This window comes from Neolamprologus multifasciatus, chromosome 2 (genome assembly GCF_963576455.1).
Source record: "Neolamprologus multifasciatus chromosome 2, fNeoMul1.2, whole genome shotgun sequence".
In the NCBI taxonomy this organism is placed as follows: Eukaryota; Metazoa; Chordata; class Actinopteri; order Cichliformes; family Cichlidae; genus Neolamprologus; species Neolamprologus multifasciatus.
The window spans coordinates 19045375-19061110 of NC_140440.1; the positions used below are offsets into that span (position 1 = coordinate 19045375).

The 15736-nt window shown below is 41.8% G+C and overlaps 1 protein-coding gene across 1 annotated transcript in view; it reads left to right on the forward strand.

Moving 5' to 3' along the window:
- The window catches only part of gabra4 (gamma-aminobutyric acid type A receptor subunit alpha4), a 28931-nt gene extending 13914 nt beyond the window's left edge, over positions 1-15017 (forward strand). The window contains exons 9-10 of the mRNA XM_085172770.1: positions 7320-7576; positions 10495-15017. Coding sequence (XP_085028896.1) covers positions 7320-7576; positions 10495-11031 — 794 coding nt within the window. The 3' untranslated portion in view covers positions 11032-15017. The remainder of the gene's footprint in view (positions 1-7319; positions 7577-10494) is intronic.
- Positions 15018-15736: the final 719 nt, after the last annotated feature.

Consider the following 15736-nt stretch of genomic DNA (forward strand, 5'->3'; position numbering starts at 1 on the left):
CTGTGGCAGACATTTGAATTTTGTTGCATAATCTGTCTTTGAATACAGTGTTACTCGTCCAGACAGGAAACAAGCAGTGCAGTGCAGGGAACAGCTGTGATTGGCACATGCAGACTTGTGGTGAGGCGCTGATGTAGGGAGCACTCGATTTACTTTTGCTTTCCATTTTCGGTATCGCTCAGTCATGTTAATTTAACTGTGGGAAGCCAAAATCGTGATTGAGATTAAACTCTGATTAATTGTGCGGTCCTAATCCTTAAATACTTGCCAATTAAACTTTCGTCCGATAATTTTCTTGATCCAAATTCTTGCTGGTCAAAAGGGGATTAAATATGTTTCTCCCTCACTAAAACTTGGATGGGTTGAGAACGACTCGGTGTGTCCCCCCCAGATGAGTTGGAAGAGGTGGCCATGGCGAGTCTGCTTTGACTGCTGCCCCCACAACCTGAACTCAGATAAGCAGAAGAAAATGGATGGACAATCCCAGATCACGTTCTGCCTGTAGTACAGGCATTAAAATATTGCATTTTCACACCAGAGCTACTCTATCATTAAAGTGCTCTAAAGCAGGGGTGCCCAATACCAGCCCTCAAGAGCTACCGTCCTGCAGCTTTTAGATGCATCCCTACTCCAACACAGCTGAATCAAATATGAATCAAATATGAATTTGATTACCTCTTCAGCATGCCATCAAGTTTGGCAAAGGCCTGATAACAAGCCATTCATTTGATTCAGGTTTGTTGGAACAAGGATGCATCTAAAAGCTGCAGGACGGTAGCTCTGGAGGACTGGGATTGGGCACCCCTGCTCCAAAGTGTTGAAGAAAAAAGTCTTTAACAAGTTATATTTTCAGTCAGTGAGTACATCTTTTGTATCTGTTACTTTCCCCCCCTGTATTATGCAAAACTGCACTGGTTAAAACAGAATCAATGTGATCATAGAGGTTTTTGTTGGTTACAGTAAGGTAGTCACAGGTCAGCCACCAAGCAAACCAGTTACTTTATTGATCACTATATTTGATTTATGAATATGAATTAAGATTACACCCAAATATATAGTGTATACAGTATATGTTTGAGTAAATTATAAATAATTAGTTTGCTACCCATATTAATATTTTGCTGTAACAATAATAATAAGCAGATGTTCGTCAAACTTCACAGAACTGCTACAGTTCTTGCTAAAATGAAGGTGCATTGATCAAAAGCCAGACCCAATGGAAGGGAAAGTTGGATGAAATTAGCACAAAATCCATCTGTCTTCCTAAAAGTGAAGTGGGCGAGATGAACATTACAAACAATAGCCTCCCTGCATGCTGGCTGCTCATAGATGTGCTACAAAACCTGCTTTCAGTTTTTAGCCTGTAACCCAGTTGCGTGCTACCCATACTCCCTTGCTACACTGTTTGGGTTTGCCCTAGAATAGACTAATTAGTGTGTGACAATAGACATAGACATGTTGTCTATTGAATGATAGTGGCACTGATGCTTGCCTCTGTTTGAAAGTATTCCTGCATTGCTTCCAAGAGAATTGACTATGTGCACGTTAGCATATGCTACTTCCGGTGCGGAAACTCCTGAGGGGAGCTTTGTTTCCGGTGTCCTATTCGCGCCTGGTTTACGGTCCAAAACAAGTTAAGCAAATGAATAAATAAAGCGGCGATTTACATTTCTATAGATGTCTCGGGCATTTACCCAATATATCTGTAAATGATGTTCATCGACTTGTCGATGAACATTCCTCCTGCGCCTCAGAGCAAAAGAGAAAAGGATTCAAATGTTATATTTCTCTGCTGTCCCTCGTTTATCGCGGGTGTTATGTTCTAAAAATAACCAGCGATAGGTGAAATCAAGTAGCCAATTTTATTTTTTGACGGTGCAAAATGTTTCGTGGACATCGTGGACATACAGCACTGCACTTCAGAGTCATACTGCTAGCATCGATGCAGCGATTCTGTACTGTACAGGAGAGACATCACGGAGGAGATCGTCTGCAGCGATCAGGACCTAAAAAAAGCATGCAACAAAAAACTTGCACTAAAAAATCTGCGAAACAGCGAGGTGAAAGGTGAACCGCGTTATAGCGAGGGACCGTTGTAATTTCGAAGGTAAGTCACAACATACCCTTCGTAAATACTAATGTATAGAAACCCTTACCAGCAATCATTCATTTTTTGTGTGGCTTTTTTCACGGTTTGTTAACATGCTGTGTAGGTGTGTACTTGACTAGCTGATATCAACATAACGGGGAAACATCTGGTTTGACTATTCTTCACCTGTAGTTTGAATGCTGAACATTTGCCTGTTTAAATCATAAGACCAGTCACTATACAGAGATGTGCTTCTGAATGTGGACGATGTGTCTTCTGCTGCAGTGATGCAGTTCTGCTTGTGTTGAGTGATGTAAACAACTGATCGATCTAAACTCTTTAAACGTCAAAATTGATCATTAGATTTTTTATGACAACAGTGGTGAGTGTTCCCACCTTCTCCTCTTTGTAACTTAATGCGATCTTTCCGTTTTCGAGTTTTGGACATCAATTTTGGAGTATATCTTCGCAGTAGCGATTGACCGCAAAGTAAAGCTACCGGAAATGTACAACCCCACATCCGGTCTCAAACCAGGAAGTTAGCTTTTTGTCGTGCACAGGGTCAATTAGCATTAACTCATCACCATGACTAATGACAAGCTAACTAAGAGAAAAACAAACAAGTGTCAGTGGTGATTAATGATTCTGATTTAATATGCTGACCGTTCATGATGCTGCACAGACGTCTGCATAAAACCACACGTGGGTTTATACAGTAGTACTGACCCCATGTATGAAATCCACACATCTCCTCTATTGACTGGCATTTTGTTAGCTAGCACTCTGTCAAATCATCATAACATACTTAGTCACCAACACAACCAACAACCCACCCCACCATTTGGTTTTAATAATGGTGTCACGCACACTGCAGCATCACCTCTAAGCATTCATTTGGTATAGTGAATGCTTTTGCCGTCAGCTGTTGAGTTGCTTACTGAAAAATGATGCTGTGTGGCTCTCTCTCCCTCTGAGTGTCGCTCAGTGTAATAAAGCACGAGCGAATCACTGCTGCTCTTCTTCAGCGGACAATGTATCTGACAGTCCTGCTGCTCTACCCCTGCCTCCCCCGCCCCAAACTGTCCGGCATGACAGAGGCATCACAGCATCCCGACTATTGACGCATGAGTCGAGCCTTTGAGACAGTGGAGTTCTGCTGTTATCCGCTGCTTTTCAGCCAGCGCGTGTGTGACTGTTTGGGTTGGAAGGTGGTCTGTGTTTGGATTTCTCCTCTTCTTCCCTGCAGCCTCTGTTTTGACTTCCTGCCTCTATGACTCGACTGCAGTGACCTGTTTTAAGCCTAAAAGAAGCGGTTTGTCAAGAAGACAAACAGGAGTGGAGTGAGGATTAGAGTTCAAGCTTCATGGTTTCAAATAGAGTCAAGATAAAAAGTACACTTAAAGTAAAACGAGTGTTTCTTAAAGCCTCAAATTATAACTTTCTAGACTTTTGACATTTAACAACAGTGATTGTCTCAAATCAGAGTTTATGGCCAGTAATCGTTCTGGAAGTCCCAAAGTGTAATTGTCCTTTGGTCTATGAAGAGGCACACATTTATGATATCCTACAGTACATCTTCTCTGTGAAAGTGAAGACAAAGGACCATGAGTTTCGATTAAGAGGTTACTCTTGTGACATCAGGCGCATGTTTCCTTAGACACAATAACTGGTCACGAGAGAAAACTATGCGTTCCTCGACGAGTTGGAGAGTCGTGTCATGAGGTTAGTGGCTGCTTCTGGGTGAAACTAATCGCAAAGAGGGTGCTACACAAAAAACTACCCTGTGATTGTGTTGATTGCAAGAGTAGAAGACCCAAGTGCAGACAGAGGCGAGGAGACAAAAGTGGACTTAACGAAAAGTGAGCCTTTATTTAGGGCTGAAACTCACGAAAATACAGCAAGGCTAAACTGAGGGAAAACCTGAACATAAACTGGGAAACTATGACTATGAATTGACTGGGAAACTGTGACAAGGGGTAGGGAAGGTAGCACAGACAACGCGACGCTGAGCACAGGAAGACGGAGGACTTAACTACACACATGAGGTGATGAGGAGACACATGAGGACACAGCTGACTAGAATGTTTGTATGTATAATTTGTATTTTGCATAGAACATACCAACTTCTCTGCAAACGCTCACCAAATACTAGTCAAGCAGCAGTAACAAAAAGTTCAACATAATCTGGAAATGCAAACCATTCACCTTCAAAGTAAAAGCCCTGTTGCAAACAAGTTTGAAAAAGTGGAACTTATACTGTCGAGACAAACCTTTGCCATCCAGTCTAGGAACATTTTTTCCCAGTGAGCAATGGTTGTCAAATAGTAGGACTATGTAACTGAAAGCTTATTAATTCGACCCTACATGGTCACATGTCCAAAATGAGGGAAAAGCTAACATTTAGCAATCACAACAGCTAGCCCGACTATCCTATGAAGCATACTAATTCATGCAATTTATTGTATCTTCTTATTTAGCTACATAAGTAACAGTCTATTCAGATATATGCTGCACTTGTTGTTGCACAGCTGCTTTCACTCTTTCTGCTTCCTGCTATAAGCTAATAACCTCAAAGCTTTATGTTCCTGAAGTACCAACATGAAAAAAACATCTCTCTATGCAGCGCTTGGAACAATCAAGTATCCAAACCAAGCATAATTATGGCGAAAGAATGGCTTCCGAATATATACATAATCAATTCCAGAGTCAGTGAAATGTTTCCGCGAAAGCTTTAATTTTAATGGAAAACACCCACTGTTTCATTCTTTTGGCTATGTTAAGAAAAGCTCTCTATTAGAGGGTAACGTCCTCAGTCTGTGGCCTTGAGCTGCAGTTCACCTATCAATGTCATCCAGCTGCTTTTGACTGACAGGTAATTATATGGCGGTCACGTCCGGGCAAAGGAGACATGCGTTTATGTTGGGTAAGGGCTATGACGCACAGATTGTTCCAGATCTTTGGCATAAAGGGGATTTTCTCCAAATCCCATTATTGCTATTGGTTAATAGTACCAAGGGCGAGTGACGAGCCTCAGGCTTATACGGTGACCTTCTGTTATTGTAGGAGCCCCGCATAACCTTGGGTGCTGGTCAGACAGGTGTCTCATTTTATTTTTATGGTCCCTCGCTGGGTAGTGCAGCGACAAATAAATGAGAACACATGACATTCAGTCCCGGGATGGTGTCTGCATGAACATCAGTCAATGTGTCCTCTAGCTCTGTGATGTATAACCTTTCTTTATTTGAATTATTTCCACAATTTGAGAGTTACCAGTGTTAATGTGATATACAGGGTGGGCCATTTATATGGATACAATTCCATTTTATTACAGTGTATCCATATAAATGGCCCACCTTGTAGTTAGGAAACTGCGAGCTCACAGTGGCATAATATAAGTTAATGCTTAGTTATACAAACAGTATTTGGAGATAGAGCATGCTGACCATTGCTTAGATGTCTTAATTCATCTGCTGCATAAAGACCTTGACTATCTTTAGCAGGACTATGATATAAGAAATTAAGTGGGTTGGTACCAAGTTATTGATGGAAGTGATTGCCAATGAGACTGGAGAATAGTGCTGACAGACAATTCACAGGAAGGGGCATATACAGTTAGGTCGACAAGTTTATAGACAGTGACAAAATGTTTCTAATTTAGACTTAATTTAGTCTTTACACCATCTTATGGATTCTAAATCAGGCGGTCAAGATGTGACGTTTTAGCTTTAATTTGTCACTTAGTACAATTTTTACTTTTACTTACTTTTTAATTGTGCAAGTAATAATAATAATAATGAATTGCATTTATATAGCGCTTTTCAAGGCCCTCAAAGCGCTGTACAATTCTACTATTCATTCACTCTCGCATTCACATACTGGTGGAGGCAGCTACAGTTGTAGCCACAGCTGCCCTGGGGCAGACTGACAGAAGCAAGGCTGCTATATCACGCCATCGGCCCCTCTGGCTATCACCAGTAGGCGGCAGGTGAAGTGTCTTGCCCAAGGACACAACGACCGAGACTGTCCGAGCCGGGGCTCGAACTAGCAACCTTCCGATTACTAGACGAATTGCCAACTCTTGAGCCACGATCGCACCGCAAGTGTTTGGCCATTACACATACTTCATTACACATACTTTTATACACAGTCCCCCATTTTCAAGTCAAGTAAATTCAAGTTAAGTTAAGTGGCTTTATTGTCATTCCAACCATGTGCAGTGGTACAGAACATAGCGAAACAAGACAATGTTCCTCCAAGACCGTGGTGCTGCATATGACATATAACAGACAATCAACACAGGACTACATAAAGTGCAATTTGCAAAAATGGTGGAGGCAATGTTATGGCAAGCGGATGTATGGCTGCCAGTGGAACTGGATGACTCCTGACTGATGTAAAAGGGTGAATTCTGAAGTTCGCAGAGATGTACTTTCTGTTCAGATTCAGATTCTGCTGGAAAACTGATTATACAGCGCTCCACAGTCCAAATGACCCAAAGAAAGTACAAAAGAAACCCAAGAGTTTTTCAAGGCAAAGAAATGGCCAGATTAGTTACCAGATCTCAACAAAATAGAGCAGGTTTACAGATACTGAAGACAAACTCGAGAGTGGAGCAACTGAAAGCAGCTGCAATAAAGGCATAGCAGCTCGAGGGAGGAAACAGTAGTCGGTGATATTCATGAATTGTAGACTTCAGACAGTCATTGATTACAAAGGATATTCTCCTAAGTATTAACCACAAACCTTATGTTAAAGTTATGCTGGCTTTTCCAATTACTGCTGAGTCTCTGAAAATTTGTTTGTATGTATAAACAAACATCAGTCCTCAGAGTACAGAGTCGAGTGAAACTCTCCGAGTAGCTCAAGTGGACAAATGCCTTTTGTGGTTCTATTGTACATGTTTCTATTGCAAAGCTATACTGTATATATGGTTCATTATCTTTCTGCCTTTAGTTAATGAAATCTCCTGATGAGAAGAACATAATATATGGGTTATTGAACACATCTGGTTTTCTATTCAGATCTGCAGTGTTAAAATTCATACCAGTCTGTGGTGAAGCCTCAGTTTTCCCAGTGAGATGGATATTTTTGCAACTCTACTTACATTCAAATTGAGTCAAATTCAGACTAATTATGTGCTTTGATCAAATATGAAAGAATTTATGTCAACTCCCTCTTTGATACAGGCTCATGTGTTCTTTTGTTTTTATTCTCCCACAAACCATCCAAGGCATCACCACCGTCCTGACCATGACAACGCTCAGTATCAGTGCTCGCCATTCCCTCCCCAAGGTCTCGTACGCTACTGCGATGGACTGGTTCATCGCCGTCTGCTTCGCCTTTGTCTTCTCCGCCCTCATTGAGTTTGCCGCTGTCAACTACTTCACCAATGCACAGATTGAGCGCGCCAAAAAGAAGCCAGCCAAATGTCCCCCGGTGCCCCAATCCACGCCTGTCAAGGTCAAGGACGCAGAGGAAGTGCTGCAGGTGACTTCTGTTTCTCTCAAAGTGGCTCAATAATCTGATCACACGTTACTTCAAGGAGCACTCACAGAGCATGTCCCTTATTATGTGCTTACTGCCTTTAGCCTACACGTTTGAATCATCAGAAGTGGTTCCTGCATGTGAGAGCAGTCAGCTGAGCTCCTGCTTACAGGGTGTTAAGGAAAGCTAGAGAAACCTGGTCCCAGAACTTTACAAATGAAATCTTGCTTGTCAAATGAAAAACAACTGCTTGTTAAAAAACAGAAAAAAATGTGTGTGAGAGAGAAAATAAGACAGGTCTGAAAACAGCTTCACAGCCCAGATGTTTGGGAGTAGTCACGAGGTGTGCAACCTTTCTTTTGAAATTCTACGTGCATGAACTGACATAAGCGTCTATTTCTGTGTGACGAAGTTTAAGCAAATTGCATCGACACCATGGCAAGTTATATGGATTCAACGAGGATTCATGAATATACCATGAAGCTATTTTAAAGCTGTAAGTCAGATATGATGAATGTGTTGCAGTGCTGTTTATGTAACTGTAGGAACGTGTTCATGGCGCCGGATAAACACGTGCGATGTATTTGTCTCAGCCTGCATAATCTTCTGAAGAGTGGAAATCATAGGTCATCTGTTAACCGATCATTGAAGTTGACGTAACCCACCAGCGGATATGCCCGTTTTACAGTAACTACTTTAAGTTGTTCCCTTCTGCCTAAATCCCAGTGTGGCGTAATCATGCCTGAATGCAGTATAGTGACAACAGCGCTTCAATGGATTAGGGGGTTGCCATGGCAACGCAGTCCGAATACATCTGTATAGGTTTCAGGACAGCTCTGGCAACAGGGGGGGAAATTAATACTCTCTTCCTCAAGAGCAGGTCCTGTTACCAGAGGGCTTGGCACATGGGTCACAGTGTGTTGATGGTTCCAACTCCTCAGCATTTTACCTCCTCCATGTTGAGACACAAACTCCACGCACACGCACACATTCCTCCTCTGCTGCACACGGGACACAATAACATTGGATCCTTTCTAATTCAAGGGGTGGGGGTGGTGTTGGTGGATTATTCCTGCGAATGCCTTAGTACCAGACTCACCAGACGCCTTAGTATCACACTCTGCTTGAAAACATCAACTTTCAAAGGATAAGCTCCTTTGACGCTACAGTGCATTACCCCGATACGGTGCCACCTACTTTCTGTCTTAAGCTTGTGTGAAATGAGTGAAAGCCATGGTAAGTGACACCTGTATTACGCACAGTCTGTCGTCTGCCTTCACAAATGAAGGCCATCTGTGTCGGGGGACTGTGATCAGATCAATATGACAAAGATTGTGGGGAAGAAGTAAACTTCACCTATCCTGCAAACTCCTTCAAACAGGAAGACGAAAGGAGAGATGAAAAAATTCTTTGCACGAAATATGTTTATTGTTTTAACGCTCCTTCAACATCAATTCAACAGTTTATATTTTAAGATTAAGCTTCTACAGTAATACAGAGAAATAATCTCCCGAATCCAAACTGAGAGCTGGTTTCAATAACAAACTCAATCAAGAATTCCAGTTGGATTTGTCCAGTGTTATCAATAAGTGGTGGCATGGTGTTACAGGGGTTAAAACTATTGCCTGTCAGATGGCTTTTGGTTCAAACTGGTTGGGTTTCCTCAGGGTTCTCTGGTCTCCTCCCACAGTCTAAAGACATATCATAGGATAAATGGTAATTCTAAATATAAAGGTAGAGGTGGATAAAATGCTTAAAGTGCATAGAATAAAGTAGTGCATCATTGTATTATTAAATCTGGCCTGTTCTGCAGAGGGCTTTGGGGGCTGCATTTGGAGAACTTTGAACATGGTGATAAATCTGGAAAATTCCTTCCTAACCACTTCAAGCTAAATACAGAAAAAAAACCCAATTTATTCTAGAAAGGACTGCACTGGGAACATTACTTACAATAATACACAACAAATAAGCCTTGGCCTCTGTTGGACATGGGCATGGAGGGAGGAGTTCACCATCCCCATCACTCCCCGCTGGGATGCAGGTGTTTGTTGGTTCCGGGGACTGTGGCTGGACGTTCTGGTGTCGTCACTGACCCACTCACTCGGTGGTCTTGGAACTCCTTCTGTCGCTTGGACCTCTTCCGTGGCGCCAAGAACTTCCCAGGCAAAGGTACCAAGCGGTTCTTGGGCACCTGGAGCCTTGATCTCGACTCACACTAGGGTGGGCAGCTCCAGTGGGGTCGGCTGCCCGTCGCCACTGGGACTCCCACCCCTTGGCCGTGCGGACCCAATCTAGGGCCTTCCTCATTCTCCTGCTGGAATGAGCGTGCAGATATTGCAGAGATGTGTGGACTTAGGTCTTCAGAACTCTTGAGGGCTGCGGATGGCGCGGTTCTCTGGCCGGCTCCCCACCTTCAAGTAAATTTCTTAACAAAGACACACACCCACACTCGACACTCTCTCTCTTTCTCTCTCTCACACCCCCCACAAGAAGATTGTTGATTTATGTACCTGTGCATTTTCAAATTTTTGTGTTCCAGGTGTTGTATGTTTGTTATTTCTTACAGGTGCAGCAGTTGGCGTTACATTTGTATACAGGGTGGGCCATTTATATAGATACACCGTAATAAAATGGGAATGGTTGGTGATATTAAAGTCCTGTTTGTGGCATGTGAGGGGGCAAACTCCTCAAGATGGGTGGTGACCATGGTGGCCATTTAGAAGTCGGCCATCTTGGATACAACTTTTGTTTTTTCAATAGGAAGAGGGCCATGTGACACATCAAACTTATTGGTAATGTCACAATGAAATGTATTTCAAGCTGTTAAACTGAACTAAAACACGAGGAACAAATTTAAATGTCAGTGTCAGTAAACTTTCTTATCACCCTGACTCAAATATGGTTATTCTCCTCTCTCGCAGCAAAATCCTGATACGAACGGTAATCTGAGGAAGCGCATGAATTATATCTCCCACCAAGAGTCGAGCAGTCAACAGAGAGCCCAGTCCACCACCAACATTGCAGGAGTAGGGCGAGGAAGGCCGCTGCGACCTTTAGCCAGTGGAGCCAATGGCAGCTCTTCCACCCTCTCCCGCTCCAGCCCAAAGTCTGAGAGCCTGCTCAGCGTTGCGTCTTCCTCAGCGCAGCTGGTGAAGAGTACGCCTCAGGGTGCAGCTTCTACGCCAGACGTAATGGCGGGGACGCCGTGCAAGCAGAACGCCAGCACTTCCTCTCTGCAGCATCTGCTGGGCCCGAAGCTGGAGCGCATCCAGATGATGGGGAACAAACTGGAGCCGAAGCAGACGCCGTGCTCCCAGCCCACCACTGCTGGTATGGGCGGAACCAGTAAAATTGACAAGTATGCACGGATCCTCTTCCCCGTGTCGTTTGGCGCATTTAACATGGTCTACTGGGTGGTTTACTTATCAAAGGACACGATGGTGGCTAAAGGTGGCTAGACGTGTCTTTTAACACATGGGAAGTAAATAAGGATTACTGGAGTTTGTGAACATTATGTAGAACGTGTTGTTTTTGCCAAACAGATGAACAAAATGTGCCCATAAAGCACTTAAGAATACATTTATTTTTTTCTTCCTGAGTCCTGAAACTGCAAGCATGGGAACAAGCGAGCAAAATTAGAAAAACCTGACTCAACATAAGAAGGAACACCTGCACACTGGAGTATGCTACTGTCCTCTTTCTATTACATCGTGCTTCATTTGACTGAAAAGGTCCTCATCAGCTTCAACTGATCTCTTCTGGCCTGCAGTCAAGATAAAGCATGGATTTTATTCATTTTCCTATTTTTGTACCCTGCACCTGGCAAGATGCGTGGACGTGTGTGCCATTGTTCTGAACTCAACTGCACCAACACTGTAAATATATAAATTTATTAGGATAAACAGATTTATATTTAATGAATACAGTTTACTTCCTTTTGAATAATTAAGACGTGTCGCTTTTGGTGCCAGCAGGTTAGAGGTTGCAAAATTAAAACGAGGGATGGAAATGGAAAATTGTTGAATGTTGGCCAAAAGGGTTTGAAAGTAAAATGGATTTGGCCAGAATGAAAGTCCTCAAAAAAGGGTGAGGGGAGCTTTGGCCAGGACCTGATCAACCATGAAAAGCTTCTCTTGTATAGTACCTACTGCAAAGCATCTTTCACATACAAGAAGGATTAACTAATCTGAAATAGCGAATATGAAATTTGTGGATAAGTCGGGCAGAAAATAGTAAAGACAAGTTATGAATTCATGTAACAGTAGGCGTTAAGCTTCTTTCCAGCCGTAACAGATTGCGAATAGCAGACAAAGATTGTGTAAGTGATTAAAAAAGAGCCATAGCATGAACAAACACAGGGAGCAGAACACAAAGCCATTTGCTCGTAGACCACTGTGGCAATAAAATAATGAGCTGGTTGTTTGTTTCGAGACATTTCGGCGCGCTCAACAAAAGAATATGACTCAACAGCAGCTCCAGGGGAGAAACACAACATCTAACTGCTGTCATCCACATTCTTAAATGTGTTTCCGTGCACTTTGATTTTGGGCATAAAACATTATTTAATTACTCTTCATGGGAAAATCTCTCATGTGTGTCTATGGAGCACACTCACTTGCTATCAAAACTACAGCAGATACACAACACGTCGAGCACGTTTTGAAGGTTGAAATAACTTTTTCTCTCCTGTTTGGTAACCCCAGTGTCAGCTGACGCACGGCTGTTGGTCACTAAGTTGACAGCTATTAGTAGGTTATGGAATTTATTAGTGTTTGCACTGATAATTGCTGAAACATTGATGTTGCCCTGGTTGAAAGATATTAGTGATTTAGACCACATTAAGTTATGGAAGTGGTTGATATTTATCTGTTGTGTCAGATCAGTTAATGTTTAAAGATAATGACGAGTCATTTTTCATAGGGGGTAATCAATTTGCACCTAATTTACTGCAGCTGCAGTTTATTACCAACCAGAAAACGATTGTACTGAAAATCAGAGTGCATATCTTTGGAAGTGCAAAGGCCTTTTCACATAGGTGCGCATGTGCTATGGTGTGTGCGAGCCATAGAGAAGAATGGGTTTTAGAGCAGTTTTCACATTGTATGGGAAGGGTCTTAATAAATTCTCCTGTCGTTCTGAATTAATGGGAAAATGTGTAAAGAATCTTACTTAAGATTATTTTCATGAGTAATATTGGCCTCTACTCGGTTTTTATTTCAGTTCAGGTCTTAAATGCTTCGAGATGCTGGCATCTTCGTGTAGAGCCCCCATGTACTCAGGCTGAAATCCATTTTAGTCGCTTCATCTCATATCCTGAAACCAGATGTTTTGAAGTGATTCTGTAAAAACACTGCAGTATCAAAAAGTCAAAGATGCTTCAAGTCAGCAGAGGCTGTTGGGATTCATTCATTAATTCAGAATTAGATGTGCTGACGAATAAACACTTTGAAGACAGTGGTCATAATAGCGAGGACTAAAGCCCTTTACACACCGGACATGTAAAATTCAAGCTAATATTTTGTGCCTTAAAAATATTTTTCATTTTTCATCTATTTTTAATGCAGCCATTCGCACCGACCAATTTTTGCATGACAAATTTGGGGCTTTTTTTTTTAAAACCGAGCTAAATTTTTCAGATCCAAATAAACAACAAGCGTGCTCATAGTTTAAAACATGCAACGGCTTGATGATGTCATCTTCAAGTTTTTTTTAAAAAAAAATTCATTTTCTGCAGAAATGCTTTTGGTGTGTATCTGTGTAACACGACAAGTTTGGATCAGAAAAATTCTGTTTTCTGATCCAAACTTGCTTCTTTGCAACGCGCTCGAGGCGTAATGGCCTTAACTCAGAACTTGAGCTCATCTTAATCTACACGCTGGCTACTTCAACACTTGCTAAAGTATTGTTTTTTAAAATAGAGATTTTCTGCTTTCATTTAAAAAAATCTGTGCATACAAGAATTGATTTGAAAATATTGTCCATCTACATGAAAATGCTGAAAACAATAACAAATACTGGCCAATCAGAATCTTTAATGGAACAACTTTATTAGGTGAACAAAGATGGGCATAACAGAAATGTCTTAACTGAATGTGGAATGTAGAAATCTCTGTCTTTCTAAAAACACAGGAGCGTGAGTCCTTTGCATGTGTTAGCATCTAAACGTGCATAAAAAGATAAAGCAATAATATTTTGTCGTGCAAGCAACACAGCACACAGTCTGATGTAAGAGTTAATAAAAGGCAAACACCAAGTTTCAGAAAACTCTGTTTTCAGTGACATAAAATGTGGACAAAAGGCCAAAATGGACAGAAAAGGCTAGTTATCAAAACAACTGTGTTGGGTTAATTTTGAGAGAGAGAGAAGACAAATATGCTCAAAGTGCATTTTCTTAAATTTATTTAGCAATTGAAGGTTCAAGTTTTTAAAAAATGGCTGCAGGGTCTCTCTGCTCGCTCAGGAGACCCAAACGAACAAAGAGCCCCACACCCAGACAGTGAATGCTTTTTATTATGTGTGTTAAACAGGACACTAAGGTCAAAGGTCAAAAGTTCTCCTTGTTTGACTGAGATCCAATGCTTACGTTTCTTCTTCTGCAGCTTTCTGTGCACTTCAGCCTTCTGCTAGCAACACTACCGTTACCATGACAACCACCTCTTATCCTCCGGTCAGACGGAGCTAGGGTGCGTTCCATAAGAGCAGATTTATGACCTTGTTGCCTTGTAGGTATCACAACCTCCATCCACATTCTTGTGAAGGGGATCTTACTATGTTACACTGTGGACCGTCAAAGACAACACACAAATATGTGATGCTACTTATGAGATATTAGCCGTACATATAAACATAAATCCCAACAGTATGTGTAGAAAGGCCCCAAAAGGTAAACAAATGCTGCTACTTCCTCGCACCTACTCTTTAAAATACGCGTAAACAAAAGCTAGGAGGTCCGTTAGCCAGGCTAGCTGCTTCCAGCTCTGTCTGGTTATTGTGCTAGGCTAATCAACTGCTGGCAGCGTCTTCATATTTACACTTTATGTGTCTATAATCACTTTCAACTCTTTGGTAAGTGATGGAAAAAAACTTTATCTCCACAAGTCAGAAATGTTTAAACTCAGCTATAGGTCTAAGGTCTAAGTTGTCAGCTATCATTAATCCAAGCATGCTGATAAAGAGAAGCTTGGTCATTTGGAAAGAGGTCAGAGTAGAGCTCCTAATCTAAAGGAGCCAGCTGAGGTGCTTCAACATCTGACCAGGATGCCTCCTGTGCAGCTCCTAGGTGAGGTTTTGTCACAGCAGCTTAAGACCATGGAGCAGATTCACAACAGGCTTAAGAAATTACATCTCTCGGCTGGATTTGGAAAGTCTTGGTGACCCTCAGAAGAGAAGGACTATCCATCCAAATATCAATAGGATCAATACTATTGAACTGATACTAGTTCAATAGGATCAATAATTTGTTTCTACCCTCTAAGTTCAGTCCACTGATTTGTGTTAAATAAATATTTTTTTAATTACCGGTACTTGTAATTGGATCAGTACCAAAACTTGCAGTGTTGCATAGCACGACTGGGGGAGTGGGCAGGGAGCCGCAGATCCAGATACGTGGCAGAAAGTATGGATAGTCCCAAGAAACAGATAATATAAATGATAATTTAAAAACAAATTACAAAATAAGCCTGAAACTTACTGGATGGTCTGGACCACACAGCAAGTTATATTATGTGTCATAAAATTCCATCAAAAAGTGTCGATGTGCAGTTTAGTGACTTGGATTATCAAAGATGAAGCCTAACAGACACTAACTGGCTGCAGCCTTACACCTGCATAGTCTATAAAAACGCTGTTCTCTTAACTTCTCAGTGTTCAAATGGTTGAGCTTCGAGAAAATTCACTATACACCACTGCACAGCTGTTTTAACAGAAATCAAGTGGCCCCTCTGGGAGGACATTCATGTTTGGCATAGAAGTGTCTGATTTCAGTCACTAACAGTCTGACACTTTTTCCCCACATAGTGAATTTTCATTCTAATGCATGAAAGCAACTTTCAAACATGTTAAAGGAACAGAGGAAATCCAGTGTGCTTCCAGTGTGATCAGGACCTTGGTGCAGTTTCAGCCTCTGCTGACCTTTAGAGGTGATGAATCTGCCGGTAATTGAAT